This window comes from Thunnus maccoyii, chromosome 10, assembly GCF_910596095.1.
Source record: "Thunnus maccoyii chromosome 10, fThuMac1.1, whole genome shotgun sequence".
Taxonomy (NCBI): domain Eukaryota; kingdom Metazoa; phylum Chordata; class Actinopteri; order Scombriformes; family Scombridae; genus Thunnus; species Thunnus maccoyii.
Window position 1 is genome coordinate 9,359,795 of NC_056542.1, and position 16,797 is coordinate 9,376,591.

General features: G+C 37.8%; 3 protein-coding genes across 3 annotated transcripts; 1 reads left to right on the forward strand and 2 right to left on the reverse strand.

Moving 5' to 3' along the window:
- Positions 1-2,011: 2,011 nt before the first annotated feature.
- On the forward strand, positions 2,012-6,135 carry dnajc28 (DnaJ (Hsp40) homolog, subfamily C, member 28). The gene is made up of 2 exons (XM_042424173.1): positions 2,012-2,132; positions 4,821-6,135. Exon 2 carries the CDS (start codon positions 4,834-4,836, stop codon positions 5,980-5,982), a length of 1,149 nt encoding a protein of 382 aa, XP_042280107.1. The 5' UTR covers positions 2,012-2,132; positions 4,821-4,833; the 3' UTR covers positions 5,983-6,135.
- Positions 6,136-6,413: 278 nt separating this feature from the next.
- LOC121905716 (potassium voltage-gated channel subfamily E member 1) lies at positions 6,414-6,970 on the reverse strand. The gene has a single exon (XM_042424175.1). The coding sequence runs from the start codon at positions 6,858-6,860 to the stop codon at positions 6,432-6,434; it is 429 nt and encodes a 142-aa protein (XP_042280109.1). The 5' UTR covers positions 6,861-6,970; the 3' UTR covers positions 6,414-6,431.
- Positions 6,971-8,471: 1,501 nt separating this feature from the next.
- On the reverse strand, positions 8,472-16,523 carry si:ch211-225p5.8 (uncharacterized protein LOC555567 homolog). Its single transcript, XM_042423299.1, has 6 exons — positions 15,941-16,523; positions 14,671-14,837; positions 12,658-12,892; positions 10,859-11,018; positions 10,442-10,503; positions 8,472-10,258 (listed from the first exon to the last, which is right to left on the reverse strand). The coding sequence occupies exons 1-6, from the start codon at positions 16,011-16,013 to the stop codon at positions 10,209-10,211; spliced, it is 747 nt and encodes a 248-aa protein (XP_042279233.1). The 5' UTR covers positions 16,014-16,523; the 3' UTR covers positions 8,472-10,208.
- Positions 16,524-16,797: the final 274 nt, after the last annotated feature.

The window sequence follows — 16,797 nt, forward strand, 5'->3', positions numbered from 1 at the left end:
CCAGACATACCGGAGTAAAAACAGCACATTTTTTCATACCTTATGGCAAAAACCCCACAGGAGGTGCTGTCTGGTTGGTGTGGATGAGGCACTGTGTCACATTTCCACCTAGACACATTGACCCCTTTCTTCCTCATGAATGCTCTAAAAACACAAAATATGTTTCAATATAGTGACCAGATTTACTGACCTAAGCATCGTACAAGCATCACAATATATTCGTTATAAAATGTCAAGTGCAAATAGAGGAGCACAAGAAAATGCTATTACCAATTCATGACATCAAAAAAGAAAAAAGATAAGAATGTGGTTCCATGTAAAAACAACCATTCTCCTTTCCTTGCCTATGCACTTGTGAAATATTCATCTATAATGTTGCAGTTGAGCACGACTTGCCATTGTCCATGTTTGACATATACATCTGCATTTAGTCCTTTAGTCATTTCATCTCTGCAATTGCTCTTCTGCAATATATAAATACAAATAAGTGAAAACTGTATAAACGCTGCAACAATTATGATTATTATTTTTAGAGAAATGTATTTAAAGACATCTGTTCTGTATGTACAGTAAGTATGTCTATGTACAGAGATCAGCACAGTGCAAATGGCCAGTGCAGGAATACACAGTGACTGACAGTCTTCATGGTGATTGTATTCCATTGGACGCCCTTTTCTGGTCACAGCAGCTCACAAATCTTGCTGCTGTGCTGCTTGCACATTGCTGTATTTCACTCAACAGAAAAGGAAGGTTTTTTTTGTTATTAACCATGTTTTCAAAATCCTTTTGGGTGATTGTAATGTGGGTAGTATATGTCTTTGATGCCCTAGTACAGTTGGCAGGTGTTTAAAAAGTGCTGCTGGGTTTCCACCTCCTGCTGTGTGCAATGAGTCTTCTCTGGGGAGCCTGGTCTGCCTGTGGCGGCCTCTCTCCATGGTGAGGCTGTGCTCACTGAGTCTGTACATAGTCAAAGATTTCTTTAGTTTTGGATTCTGCTTGTGTTTGTGAACAGAGTCCCAGAACCAGCAGGCTGAGGGGGCTTCTCTCTAGGGTCTTTCTGTAAGTGAGGGCTTTGAAGAAGAAGAAGAAGATGATGAAGAAGAAGTGGCTAAGTAACGACAAACCATCCATGGATACAAGTCTGCAGCCAACATTAAAAGAAAAACCTAAACTGGTACCAAAGTTGACAATAGCACAAACTATATTGACCTAAACCAACAAAAGATATTCCTATTAATCACTTCTGATAGCTTGTCGGCACTTTTAAGCATTAAGTCTGGAAAGTCGTCATGCAGGCAGGATGTTGTGTATGAAATCTTTCATGTGCTACTCAGGTTACATTGGATACATACATTATATATACATATATACATACATGTGATTGGATATCTCCTTCCTGCGGGTTCCTGCTCATGTAGGGGTGAAAGGAAATGAGACAATAGATATATTGGCTAAACAATCATTAAAACTACAGTTAATTGATATAAAAGAGCCACTAAGTAAAGTAGAGTTTAAAACTATCATAAAAGATCATATACACAAAACCTGGCAGGAATGATGTGACTTAATTGACACAGGAAGACATCTTTACAGTATTCAAAAACATGTAGGTGTTGGTGAAATAAAGAGCGGGACCCCAAGGGAAGAGATGGTCTGACAATACAACATACTATACAGGTTTAAATCAAACACTCCATAGAATAGGCAAGCACCCTACTGGATTATATATACACTGTAATAAACTGGAGACCACATGATGAAGAGAGAAGCGAATTAATATCAGTACTAAATAATAGAAAATACAATATTACATTGGGGAATCTGCAAGGAAAGACATCATGGAAAGTATGCAGTCTTCTAATTAATTACTTAAGAGTTACAGGAATAATAGAGAGAATTAAGTCTTTTTCTGCCAATCTACTGGTCCACACTCGAGGCCAGTAGGTGGCGGTAATGCGCATATAAGCTGGTTTATCTACCGCCATTAAAACTCAAAGAAGAAGAAGAAGGAAGCAACAACAAACCAAACAAACAGCAGACATGATTTTCTCTGTGTGTGTAACGTTGTGGGTCATGTAACGTGGATTTTAGACAGTACAGTGACTGCTGGCTGGCAGCTGTGCTCTAAACAGGTTTGTACTGCTGCCAACTAGTTTTCTGTGATCTGAAATTAGATTCTGTCTGCTAACTTCTTAATTCGTAGCTTTAACTAACTCGCAATCAATGAATCACCTAGTGCTACATCATATTTAAGTTTAATTTTATAATAACAGTTCTTGATGTGGATTTCTGTGTTCTGATTACCAACATATATGCCTGGCCGTTGAAGGGAAAATACACCCAGAAAAAAAAGCATACTGTGCTATTTTCCCGTGATTTGTAACTGTAAGCTATTAGTTAGCTTAGCTTGTCTTAAGCGTTGACCTTATGTCATGGACCTTTCATAACAGCTTCACAACTGTATGACCTTAACTTTTTATGGTACTTCTAGGTCTAAAAAGATTAACAAAACTCATCGTTGTTGTTTTTTTGGATAATTTTAGCAGCTTTTTCATGTTCGCTACCGATGCAATAAAAGTTAGGTAATATCCGCTTGATTTGTTAAATATTTTTTCTTGATTTTATGAGTCATTACTCCTGTTTGGAGTAACTTTATCAGATCCTTTACTTATCAATGTAAAAATACTCCATTACAAGTAAAAATTCACAATTATTGGCACAAGTATTGGCAGCAAAATGTAGTGAAAGTATTGCTGTAGAAGTAGTGGTTTGGTCCCTCCGACTCATATATTATTATATATGACAATATTATATATATAATATCATTATATTATTAATATTGAAGCATCAGTGTGTAAGCAGCATGTAACTGTTGTAGCTGCTATGGGTGGAGCTAGTTTGAACTACTTTATATACAGTTAGCTAATTTAGTCCAGTGGTTCCCAGCCTAGGGGTCAGACCCCTCTAATCTGAGGTTCATGAGATGATTAATGGGAGAGGAAAGAAGAAAAAACAAAGTTCTGACACACAAATCTGTTTTCAGTGTATAGACTTTTTCTCTAATCTCTGTTTTTTGTTGAAATATTGGATCATTTGAACATTTATTGAAGTGAAACCATGGGAGAAGTTTAGAGGGAAAAATCACTATTTGGTGGAGCTTTTAACAACTCATAGCCATCTGAAATGTGACCCCAACTACACACTGCTTATGGTAAGATGTCAAACGCCAAAAAGCTTGGAAACACTGGTTTCATCTTTAACAATGTGTTGTATTTTAAAAGCTTGTTATATTTTCCATTGTGTCAAATCTTCATCTGAAAAGTAACTAAAGCTGTCAAATAAATGTAGTGGAGTAGAAAGTACAATATTTCACTCTATACGATAAAAGTATAAAGTAGCATCAAATGGAAATACTCAAGTAAAGTATAAGTTCTTCAAAATTGTTCTTAAGTACAGTACTTGAGTAAATGCTTAGTTACTTTTCACCACTGGTGTTGACAATACTTGTTACACAGCTCTACCTTTCCCAAATAAGAAGTTATATGAGTAGTCTAGTTTTATTTCAGTTATTGGAGTTTTTTTTTTTTTTTTTAACAGAATCATTATGTAGAATAATACATGTTTATTTATCTGTAAAATACTTTATGTCAAACAAATGTAATGTGAATATTTGTTCATACATAACTCATACGACAAATCTACAAATCTATACAACAAAAACATGAAATAAAAATTAAATTTCCTTATTTGTAGGGCTGCAACTAATTTCATTGTCGATTAATCTGTCAATTATTTTCTTAATCGATTAGTTTGGCCTATAAAATGTCAGAAAATATTGAAAAATGTTAAACATTGTTTCACAAAGCCCAAGGTGACGTCCTCATATGTCATCTTTTGTCCCATCTAACAGTCCACAACTCAAAGATATTCAGTTTACAGTCACAGAAACTCGAAAATATTCATATTTGAGAAGCTGGAACCAAAGAATGTGAAAAGCTTAAAGAATGACTTAAAATGATTAATCCATTATCTAAATAGTTGGTGATTAATTGAATTGTTGGCAATTAATCGATAATTCAACTAATCATTGCAGCTCTACTTATTTGGTGTAAAAACTGCTCTTATTAAATATACAAGTCCAGTTTATGGAAGGGTTACCGCTTTGATACTTTCTACATATTGGGTTTTAATGAAGTCAAAAGAAAAGAAAAAATATATGAAGGAAATAAATCAGCTAATATTGCTATTACACACGTTTCATTTTTTTGCACATACAGCAGAGGGGTCTGTGGGACCCCAAAAAATGATTAAATAAAGCCAGTGTCAACAAAATGTTAGGGATTTGCGAGACATGTCATTTTGAAATGTGATAAATATCAATCAAAATGTACTACCCACGTTGTAAATGTGCACAAATATGGTAGCTCATTATGTCAAGTGGAAAAGCTGCAACCCAAAACTCAAACTCCCTGAACAAGAGATAATTAGGACATGCCAGGATAGCCTCGGCCTTGTTATAACTGTCAAAAAGCTGGACCTGACTTTCTCCTTCAATTTGGTTTGCTACTTTGATGAGACTATTGATTCTTTATTTAACACTGCGTCACACAGCAAGTGTTTCAGCTGTGTTTTTCAGTCATCTGTCTCAAACTCAAAAGTCTGGTTGTGTACTCTGATACGTCACTCCCTCCTGACACAAAGGTTTACTTCTTTGCTTCTTTGAGATATCTCCTGCCAAACACAATGACATACCTGTCTTTAAAGCACATTTATGTCACTGGTTGTCTTTTTTTAATAACTTTTGCTTTTCGGTTCCACAGGAGTGTGCCAGAAATGAGTTGCACTTCCCACTTCCTGGTTTCCCGCAGTGACTTCTACCATGGCCGTTTTCTGCTTGTCTTGTCTCGACAGTCCTTGTTGCGCAGAGCGTTCAGCTCCGTGCCCCGGATCAGCCGCAGCCTGCAGGAGAGCTACAGGCTGCTGCAACTGCCTAACGAGAGAGACAGCAGTCCTGCACAGGTGAAGGAGGCCTACCTGCGCCTGGCCAAACTCTACCACCCGGACTCTGGGGCTCCGACTGCAGATGCAGCCCTTTTTGCTCGGGTTGAGGAGGCCTACCGCGCTGTGCTTGCACATCAGAGCAAGACCAAGCGACCTGATGAGGAGAAAGAACTGGAAGATGAGTCCAGAGGCGTAGCACCTCAACATAGACACTACCTCAGCTATGAGGGTGTTGGTTCAGGCACACCCAGCCAGCGTGAGCGTCACTACAGGCAGTTTCGTGTTGATCGGGCATCAGAGCAGGTTTTGAACTATAGACAGAGGGAGCACGAGAGGGCAGCCGCTGCAGAGGGGATGCTGGTGGAACGAGACATGCGTCAGCGGAGCAAAAAGATCAAGATCACCCAGGCTGTTGAAAGGTTGGTGGAGGACCTGATCCAGGAGTCCATGGCCCGTGGAGACTTCAGGAACCTGAGTGGAGCTGGAAAACCCCTCAACAAGTTTGAGCACAATCCATATGCTGATCCTATGACCCACAACCTCAACCGCATCCTCATCGATAACGGTTACCAACCACCCTGGGTCGTCACACAACGCGACATCCGAGAGACTACTGCTCAGATCAGAAATAGGTTATTGGAAGGGAGGGCCAGGCTGGGCGACCCCATGACCCCAAAAGAGCGCAGCCAATGGGAGCAGCTGTGTGCATCCGTAGAGGAAGAGCTGGTGAAACTTAATAAGATGGTGGACAATTACAACCTAATCGTACCGATGCTCAAGATGCAAATGGTTCACTTCAGTTCGTCCAGAGAGATCGACCGCGCCGAGAAGGGAGCTCGTCAACACAGACTGGACCAGCAGAGGGAGAGAGAAAGGGAGAGAGAGAGGAGGAAGGAGGAGAAAAAAAGAGCCAACACAGTTGCTAAGCCTATAAACACTAAACCAGGCCTGATGTCTTGGATGCGCAATTTGCTCAGATGAAAACACTAAAACTCTGAATCTAAGTAAACAGAAAGAGTATTTGAGATCAGTGCTTTATTTATTATGTTTCAGACAGACTTGCTCACCTGCTTATTTGCCTAAAGTCCATTACAATGATGCCACTCAATAAACTGTACTGTTTGTTACTACTGATATTGTCCAGATATGCAAGAATTTATTTAATTTCAGTGGAGGGACAGTACTGAACAGTTATGGTTGCTTTGACTGTAAAACGTGAGGCACTGCATGTGTTTTTAATGCAGGTTACAACATGAGGCAATTTTATGATACAAGTTGTTTCTGTGAAATTACAAATCTGAAAATATGAATCTAACATTGTAACTTTTGGTTGCTATGTGATATTAAAAGTTAAATTAATTAAAACTCTTATAACATTTTGGTGTTGAGAGTAGTAAAATTTGAATCTGGGTAAAAAAAAACTGAACATCTCATTCTAATCTGCCAGCTGCTCCAGTTGTTGCAGGGTTGCAGATGATGACCGGCTCCTTGCTGCTGGCTCCGTTATCTGCAGCTGCCCTGTGCAGAGCCTGAGCCACAGCCCTAGATGGAGTCATCACCTTGGTCCAGTCTTGGGCGATGTACTGGTGGTACGGATCGTGAGAGTTCTCCAGCTTCTTGGAGCGAATGTAGCTGAGCATGATGCCGAACGTGAAGAAGCTGAACATGCCAACCACCAGAAGAATATACATGATGCCCTGAGACTGAGCGTGATCCCTGGCTCCACTCGTGTGGTGCACAGCCTGCTGGGTAGTGTAGTTCTGAGGTATCAGTGGCGAGAGTACACTCGTGCTGTTGAGACAGTGCTGCAAGAAGGAGAGCAGGAGCGACTGTAGCTGGGTGGTGTTGATGTGAGACATGGCTGACCTCTGCTGGATGTTTAACAAACTGCAACAGAGGTTGGAGAGGAAGACATAAGAAAAAGCCTCATCTCACAGGAAAAATATGTTGCTTAACATCATCCTCCACTTTATCTATAATATATATTATCTATAATATACTATATTTCAGTGTTTATTTAATATGATTAAATTAATTAATCTGAATTACCACCCACAACATCCCAAGGAGCAACAGACAAATAAGAAAAGCATGATTTCTGATTTGCAAATGACAAAACTCAAAAGTTACTGAAAGATTTTAGATGTTCACCCATAAAATCTACTGTGGACAGAATAGGTGCATATTAAGACACTAAAAGGGAAAAAAAGATGGAGTGGTAAATAAAACTCACCCAAGAGAAGGAAATCATTTCTCAGAAAAATGAACATGTATTAAATTACATTTTCTTTGTCTTCATATGTTCAAATCATGCATTGAAAATTTATTTCTTAACTTCTACCCAACAAACTTGAGCTTGAATACTGGATACACCATTTTTTGGCTGATCTTTGAGAGTTAGTTTCAGTGTTACGAGAATGCAGGGGACGTGATAATAAAATTAAATCATACAAATGATGTCTACATCATTACTTGAGTATCGTACAGTAGAAGGAAAAGCCTACCTTTCAAAGATCTGGAATCAGCAGACATGGATTATTTCATCTCTGTGTTATATGTCTCCTGCTGGACTTCGGCTGGCAGCCTGAGTTTACTGAACTACACCTTGAATTGAAACATAACCCCCCCCCTCTCTCTCTCTTTTAGTCACATAATGTGCCCACCTTCATGCTCGTACTTTTACGTGGAAGAGATGCGCAGCATGTTCAGCATGTCAACACATTTAATGAAAGGAGGAGGTCACAGGGCAAGGTTAAAAGCTCAGTGTAGTGAGGCTGTGGTGTAGCATGACTCAAACCACTGTCCTGTACTGGTGCAATCAGCTACATTGAACAGTTTACTGTAGGTGAGCATGTTTAGAATTATGATATTTTCATCAGACTTAATTTAAGCTGTATTACTCTGTTAAGATGTCACGCAAACCATAAGAAGAGCACATAGAATTGGCTTTAACACATTTGTGTTACTACTAATTGTGGCAAAGTCTGTTTATTTTGTCACAGTCATGCTCCACCTGTTTGGAGGACCATCATCTTTTATGGCTCTCTCACCCCAGATGATCTCGAAACGTGTTTAACAATAGTGAAGAGTGATTGTGGTGTCTCATATTAAAATATTTTTGCAGTGTTTGGGAAGTGAATCGGTAGGAGTGTGTGGTCATTTTTGGGACGGTGCTGGGCTGCAGCAGGAGAACAAAGCTGCTTTCAGACAGGAGACAGACTGCAGCACAGAGCTCAGACAAGATTGAGTTACAACACAATCACCTCTAAATGTCCTTTAACTCACTGCGTGTGTATGTGTGTGTGTTCGCTGCCTGAAACCTACATTGAACAGTATATTTTTGTATTCATATTCTGTAGGAGGATTAGCAGGCACAACAGAGGACAAAGTCTGGTCAAAAAATTCAATGTTGTATTTTCTCCAAAACATTTTCAGACCAAGTATATGTATGTTTTCTTTATAATGGACATTTTATTGAAAGTTTGAACAAGAAAACAGAGACAAACACTCAACAGATAAATATACAGATATTAACACTCCATGTACATACATGTACAAAAGAGATAGAAAAACATGAGCACACACACACACATAATCTTCTCCAGGGTTAAGCATAGCACTGGATTACTAAATTGACCTCCAATTTACAGATAGCCAGGTGATGAAAAGGCCCCGTGTGAACATATTGATCACATTTGCTCAATATAGAGTATGTGATATAGATAAGTGACCCTCTCATAACCAGCCGGCTGAGCCGTTGTAGCTGATTCTGCAAGCTTTCCCCTCAGTGTCTCTGGCTGTGTATTATTTTCAGTAGGATAAACTTGTTGCCCATTTCTTTATACATTGCATTAATGTTACCCAAACATGGTTTCCAATCATCAAGAGGTATGTCCATAGCCAGGTCTGTTGTCCAATGTGTTTTGACCTCAAAGGGTTGCACAGTGGTTCCTGCAGTAAGTAAAGGATCTATGGAGCAATGCCCCTGCAAGATGATGATCTCTTAAGCAATTCTTCAATTGGGCTGTCTGTTAATAAAGTATATACAGCATATTTAAAATACATTAATTGTATGTAAAAAAAAAAACAAAACAAAAAAAAACAACAAACAAACAAACTAAGAAGTGTTTGCCAACACAGCAGGCCAATGGCAGTGGACAACAATGATCTAAAACATTTACTTTATTCAAGTTTAAACTTGGACAGATGTGTGGACTGGGACAAACATACTGTACATGTTCAGATTTACCAGTTGAAACTGGTAAGTAAAGACATCTTGCTTAAGCCTAAAAACCCTGAAGCTGGTTGTGAGTGAGCAGCTGCATTAGATGCTGATGCGCAATGCCATGATATCAGGGTTGCCACACTCGCTTTCATGCAAAATCTCAAGACAATAAGATTTCTCAAATACTTTGGAGCTCATATTAATGAAACTGAAGAACTCTAATTTGGCATGATTTCATGCAAATCATGACATTTGGCATAACACCCAGACGCCTCATTTGTCACTTGTAACCTTCAAATCATGGCAAGATGGATTTTTGGTGGTACATGTTACACACCTCAGCCCGGTGGGTCACCAGTTTACCTGAGACCATTTATTTTAAAACTGCTGCTATATCAACATAACTTTCCAATGTCACTGTTTAAAAAATGTTAATTTACTGACTAGATGAGTGACAGAAATTTTTATTTTCAGTTAAACATTTAAGTCCTTCAGTATCTTCATGAAAACATTTTGCTTTCTTTTCTGCATGCCTCATTGTTTTCTGTTGTGTTTTTTGGACTTTTTCCAAACACAATACACAGTTTAAAAGCATTATTTAGGGCTGTGGTAATTTTTTGATATTTTATAGACAACTTTTATAAACAACTGATAAGATAATTGATTGATTGATAAAAAGGAAAATAATCATCCATTCCTGACTTTGAAGGCCATTTGTTTACAAAAATCTTTAAAAAACAAAACAAAAATAAAACAACTTTTTTTCAAATCCACAAACTTTCAAGCATTTATTACTCCTATGGGACACCTTAGATACCCCGTTTCACTGATGTGTAAAGGAAATCCGTCCCACCCTCTGTACTGCCATCTGTACCATCAGCTTCTTTCTTTCACAGTTAATCATAAAATGTACATATCAAACTGTGTGACCAAGACATTCAAACTCAGCCTCTTGTAATTTTGTAAAATTATTCCAGCAATTTCATGGCGCAGTAACGGAGCTTGACTCTTGCAGAGATGATCTTTTTTTATCTGGTGGATACAAAATGCCAAGTAAAAGCACAAAAAAAGGCCAGATAAAGAGAAAGACGTGTTTTGTTATGTGTAATACCATCACATTTCCCTGAATCTGATATTGTGCAAGCTGGTAATAATAATCTGTATAATGGTGACTTGTAAGGTAAAGCATATTAGGAGATCTAAAATCACGCTCACCTTTAATAACGTATGCCACCTCCAGCTGCACCCCGTCACAGATGTCCTTTAATTCTAACAGTCTGGACATATAAAAAGAAAAAGGGAATTATTTAGATGTGAGAAACAGCAGCAACAACAAAAAAGTCTGGTTACTTTTATGAAAGCCAAATTTATTCAAATAATTTGGTGTATTTTTCTGCTAAATCAAGCTGATTGTGGTGAAGATGTTTTCAGAATTAGATATCATCATTATTTGGTTATATAATTTATTACAATGTGTAATGTATGAAATTATAAGGCATTCTTTAGGACCCCTGACATTGTTACAGTAGTCTTTAGTGTATGTGCAATATACTGTATGTTAATTAAATGCTTAAATGTTGATCAGAAATGAATCGCTTTCGTAAAACATCACATAACAGACCAATGACTCACTCTGCTTGAGCCCTGAGAGCTTTGCGGGCCTCCCGAGCCTCATGCTCAGCTGAAATCTTCTTATAACAGTAGGCCAGAATCACAATGAGCCACAGCTGCAGAACCACAATCAGCACATACATCATGATCTCTGAGATCACCGATGTCAGCTCCCGATTGGCTGGAAAGGAGGAACCGACAATGTGTAGCATTATGAACAAAGCATGTCTAATGAGGTTTAGATTTTGTATTTAATCTCAGTCATAGAAGTATTTCAGAATTGCTCTTAAGACAGAAATCTCATTGGTTGAGATAAGCCTCAACAGGAGGACCAAAGTTCAGAAGGATTTCAGTTACAAATTTACAGTATAATGAAATTATTATTTTTTCATCCATAGCATGCCCTGCCATTCATGGTTTATGGCTAAAAGCTGATATTGCTTCAGAACAGGGAAATATCAACTGGTAACCACTGCAGCTAAATTCAGTTCCTCTACTGGCCACTAGATGCTCCAAGATCCAAGAGGAGCTCAGACTACTGTATATTGAAAGTGACAAAACTCCAAATTTCTCAACAGAAACTCAAGGTAAACCTAGTTTTCCCCATCTTCAGCTCTCAATAGCTCACTGTAATATTTATCGCAATACATAAATTTATTTTTCATAGAGAGTCAAAGTCCTGTCTCACTTCTGGGTGAGCTTATGTTTGTTGCTTGTTTTGTTACTCACAGCTCTACAGAATATTTCTTTGTCTCTTTATGAAGAGAAAAGCATGTTTTGGAGCATGTTTGCTTGACTGACAAGTAACTCAGTCATAGTGGCTGGCTGCTCCTTGTTTGACCCACATCAACTCCGCCAGGCTCCACTTCATTTCCCTACTTTAGTTTCAGAAACTAATAAAAACAGCAACAATTTGTTAATGCAAATCCATCAAAATGCCACTGTAGTAATGCAGTGTTCATATTTTTCCATTTCCATATTCAAACAGTAGATACTACAAACAATACAGTCTACACATTTCATCCTTCCAACCATGTCTTTATATATATATTTATTTGCTGTTTTTACTGTGATAGGGCCTCCCAGCCACAGTATTTCACACCATTGTGCTTGTATAACCAGAGTGACAATAAACATATTGAATCTTGAACCACCCCAGGCCAAAAAAAAAAAAAAAACAAGCATAAAGGAGAGAAGAAAGTCCATATTTTTGTAAAGTTTATGGGAAAGATTTAGTGGAGCACACATTAACAGGAAATTTGTCTTTGTCAAGATGTGACGATGTGCAAGTTTTTCCTTTTGCTCTGCCTGCTGCTGAGCGATTGCTTGTTTGATAGAAGCAGTGGAATTCAAGTACTGTACAGCTCATATGACCTTGGATGGTAAACTAGTATCAGAGCTGCCTTCTGTTTTAACCTCTTGCTTTTTTTCCTGGCTTTTACTTAGCCTAATGTTTCAAGAATCATTTTTGGATCCACACACTGAACCAAGACTATGGTCTTGGTTGAAAACCACAAGGTAGAAAAAAACTTTACAAATGCAGCGTTCAGAGCAGGATGAAACTCTGGCTTTTGACTTGCAGGGAGCATTTCTATATACATTAACCTCAGGTTTGAGCATGTTTAGCATAGATATCTGACATCATAACAATATAAATATAACAAAAAAACAGAAAAAGCATATGTCCCCTTTAATGACAGAAAGATCTTGACAGGAAACCTGTGAATATGGTTTATATAAAATAGGAGAAAGGGAATATACAACAAAATGGAGAAGGGGAAACTCACAGCCACTCTTTTCACAGGTACTCCCCACCTTACCTTCTGCCACTACACTGAGCTCCACCACCTTCTCCACAATGACATCCTGATTATACAGTGGCAGGAAGAGTGTGCGGTGGATGGTGCAACGGTACGTTCCCGTGTCATTGAAGGTGACGTTGTTAATGTAAACGGCTCCTATCTGAATATCACTATTTTGTGTCCCATGCCAGTTCAGACGGTCACTGAAATCATCGTGGAGGATGTCGGCACTGGGGTGGTCATAGTGGAAGATCTGAGAGGGGCAAAAAAAAGAAACAAATGGAAAATATATAAATATTCTTGTAATCCAGGAAGGTTTGTTGAGCTCTATATACAATGCAGTAATACAAATGTATAGTTACAAATGATCAATAGTGTAGTGTGCCCCTTCACATAAAGAACTACTGCTGATATTTTATAATATATCAATAATAATAAGGTGTAAAAATCCACATGGGTTAAAAGTGAAATGTAATTAAGTCAACGAGTTGTAAAATTGACTCAATGTAAGATAACATTGGATTTGATCATTTTCATGGAGATCTTAAAAATATTTGTTTTATTAGAAACATGAATATTTCAAATGAAGCTCATAACTGTGATACCTTTGAATTTTTCTTCATTACTGACTGATTATTTACCGTAAATCACTCCAAGAATGGCCAGTTAAACCGCTGCCCAGTTTCAAAATGTCATGGGGAGCTGCACAATGCAATTTCAAATATGATTAAGTACAATACATCAGTAAAAAGTTACTGACTATGAAAAAGTAGCCTAATGTAAGGGAAATCAACAGCTTGTGTAGAGCAAATTTACAGGACTAGCATCAGTATTTGAGAGCTAACCACCTGCATGAAAGATCACCTCTGTGCCAGGGGTTACTGCTCCTTTTATTCTCATGCAAAGCATTGAAGCGAATGTTTACCATTGTGTTGTAGCAGCAGAATAACACTGGAGACTGTATGCAGTCTAAGATATACACTGTGCATTCAAGGTCAATGGTATATCAGGCTTTACATCAGCCCCAAAGCTTAATGACAATAAATGGAAACACTGAATATTTGATCATTAGCATATTCAACACCCCTAAATTTGCCATAAAAAGCTACATGTTATGTTCCATTTGTGTTTTTCATTCACAAAATGTTGAAAAAGAGTAAAAACAAGAATATCACACCGCAGAGCTTCAAGTCCTGTTTTCAGAAACCAGCAGACAAAACCACAATAAGTTTAGGAGTGTCAGTAGTAAAATATGAATCCAGCTGCCAATGACATGTTATCAGAGCAGCCCTGTAGTGTGACAGAAATACAGAGGGAATGCTTTGACATGAAGTTAGATGCAAAAAAAAAACGTCCTTCTAAAGCAAAGTGCTCCATGACTAATATGAAAGACGGTCAAGGGACGTGTCAGTCAAAGAGATATTAGAGGAGAGAATATTATAGTCTACAGTAGGTGATATTACACTGTCAGCTGCAACACAAGATGATACCGGACCTGCAGAAAGAGCCTGAGTCAGCTGTCAGAGTGAGAGAAGTTTCCTAGCAACTAATGAAATATAGAAGTTGCTGCGACAAAAATTTGCCAATAAAAATCCTAAAATCTAAAAAACTTCTCTCAACAAAACTGGTGAGCCATGACGATGATAATATGGTGAACAAAATATTAATTTAGCATTAAGTTTGTTTTAGTTGTATATTCTATTTTAGATGATTTCGGTTTCATATTTAAAAGAAAGACAGAGACTTTTCATGTACAGATATATAAATATAATATGATGGTGTAATAATTCATATATAGTGATTAATATATTATGGTACATTTTTATTTCTTCCATACTAACACATAAAAAAAATAAGTAAAAAAGTTAGGTTAGGCCTTCTAAAATGTACATCAGTCCTTAATAATCAGCTTCAGTGGCACAGTTTCAGGGTTGAGTGCCCTGCTCAACAGCATCTTGATAGTAGAAGAGAGCCTTTCCCTTTTCGTACCCTAACTCAGAGCAGTTCCTTCAAAGAGCCGGTGGCACTCACATGTCTGAACTCCTCCTCTCCTGGCGGTTTGAAGTGCCAGTCTACAGTGGCCCGGGCAGAGACCTCCTCTCTTCTTTTACAGGAGATGCAGCCCAGTAGAAATCCTTCCCCTGCCACAGCCTCAGTGAGGGAGTCCACCTCCGCACAGCCGCCGTGACACTGAAACACTGCAGGGAAAAAAAAAAGAGGAGGGGAAGAAGAGAAGAGGAAAGAAGAGTTGAAAAATTATGATTAAAAAGAACAAGAATCTGAAGAAAAAGGAGATGATTAAAGAAAGGAGACAACTTCATATACCATTTACCATTTACAGTAGACTTTATCCCACTTTCAGAAAGGAAACATTTTTGAGTTTTTTTTTTCTTGGTGTGTTTTCATCAAAAAGTGGTTTTATTTTTTGTGTAAATCTCTCACTAGGCAAGGTAAGGCAAGTTTATTTGTACAGTAGACGCTTTCGACAAGGCAATTCTTTACAGTGTTTTTTAAGCGCTTAACATAAGGATTTTAAAAGTAAACATAACATAGTAAACAATAAAAATAAGTTAAAATGAGTAAAAAAACATTAAACAGGAGAATAAAAGTTACAGTAAAGTAAGAGATATGTATGAAAAGTCCAAAAATTGTAATATAATTCAAATTAATACTATAGTTTCTGGAGATTTGTCAGCAACAATGATAAGAGATACTTGAAGTTTGAAGGTACGTTTTCTGCGAGGCAGTCTTTCATGTCTCAGCTTCCTTTTTCTCTGAGGAAATGTGTCTCCTACCATAGCCGCTGATTGTCTGTGTGAGAGTTTCATTGAACCAGAGTCCCAAATCCTAATGAGATCCTTACTTAGTGCTTTATGAAAGGCAAGCAAAGTGGAATAGTCAACCAATTAGGGATGTGTGATTTTAAAATAAAGACTCAAACGCTTCTGTATTTACTTTGTATATTCCTTACTTTCTTTTCTTTAATAATTCATTTAAAGTGAGAGTACTCTGCTTGAGATTTTTACTAATCATGCTATAATACACTTTACTTTGATCCTGAAAATGATTTATACAAAATGCACTTGTCATTCTGTTTACAGTCTATTGATATCCTCTCTTACGGTTCAGCCCCTTTTAAAAAATATTCCTTTAAAGTTCATTACTTCAGAAAGCTCTGAGAACCTTGACAAGAAGGGAATTCAGTTCACTCACGAAGCTCACTCTAAAATGTGCAACGTAAACCACCAACATCAGTCGTTCTCATAACTAACAGCAGGAACATAAATGATTTTGGACTTACCGAAAAGACTGAAGACTACTAAAACAGGCAACTGGCAAATCATTTCTGCTGGAGCAACTTTTGAACGAGCCATTTAACAAAATATTGAACTTTTCTTGACATAAACCTGTGTTGTTTTGTTCCTGAGAGATATCTGCGGCGATTACGATGGCATTACTGAAATAATGCCACCTGACTCCTGATTGCTTCCATTTTCCACATGAGAGTCATTCCTTTTATCCAGGCTGTCAGTCCATGAATTCAACAGTCACAATTAGCAGTTGTCCAGTCCAGTCTTATATTTCACATGGGCCAAAAATGACTGAAAGCCTCACATCACAGAAAATGTTTACTAAAAAAACTGGGGTTGCCGTGTTTCTTAGCAGTAGCGTTAAGTCTCCCCTGCAGTCCGGTCTGACTTTAAGGCAGCTATATTTAGAGCGTGTGAATCTAGGAGAGTTGGACGTTGAGAGTGTTGAAAGCCCGCAGGAAACCTGAGATGATGAGACTTGATCCATAACTATAACATAACTGTCTAAAGCAAGACTGAAGCTTTTTCTCTTCTGATTTACAGAGTGACAAAGAAGTATGCTTTCAAATAGGAAAAGTTTCTAACACCCAAAGGATTTTATGTGGTGCTTTATTATACATACATGAAAAGTGAAAATAGTACAAAGTGAATAATAATACAGGCTTTAGTTCTCAATTTTTCTTTCCCTAATATTATCATTGCTGCACTGTGTTCATACTTTTAAATATATCCTTTCATAAACAAGAACAGCAGGTCTGACATGCAAAATCATCCCTGACATGTTTTGTTAAACAAATTAATTTGACAAACACGTGCTTAGAGTGCAGCAAGCAGCCATGCAGGTCTT

What these genes read in the sequence shown, in the direction of transcription:
- dnajc28 (XM_042424173.1), top strand. Translation starts at nt 4,834, where the DNA reads ATGAGTTGCACTTCCCACTTCCTGGTTTCCCGCAGTGACTTCTACCAT.
- LOC121905716 (XM_042424175.1), bottom strand. Translation starts at nt 6,860, where the DNA reads ATGTCTCACATCAACACCACCCAGCTACAGTCGCTCCTGCTCTCCTTC.
- si:ch211-225p5.8 (XM_042423299.1), bottom strand. Translation starts at nt 16,013, where the DNA reads ATGGCTCGTTCAAAAGTTGCTCCAGCAGAAATGATTTGCCAGTTGCCT. An exon ending in GCTCAGTGTAGTGGCAGAAG is followed by an intron (nt 11,019 to 12,657) that starts GTAAGGTGGGGA and finishes CCTCCTTTCCAG; the next exon opens with CCAATCGGGAGCTGACATCG. An exon ending in GCTCTCAGGGCTCAAGCAGA is followed by an intron (nt 10,504 to 10,858) that starts GTGAGTCATTGG and finishes TTATATGTCCAG; the next exon opens with ACTGTTAGAATTAAAGGACA.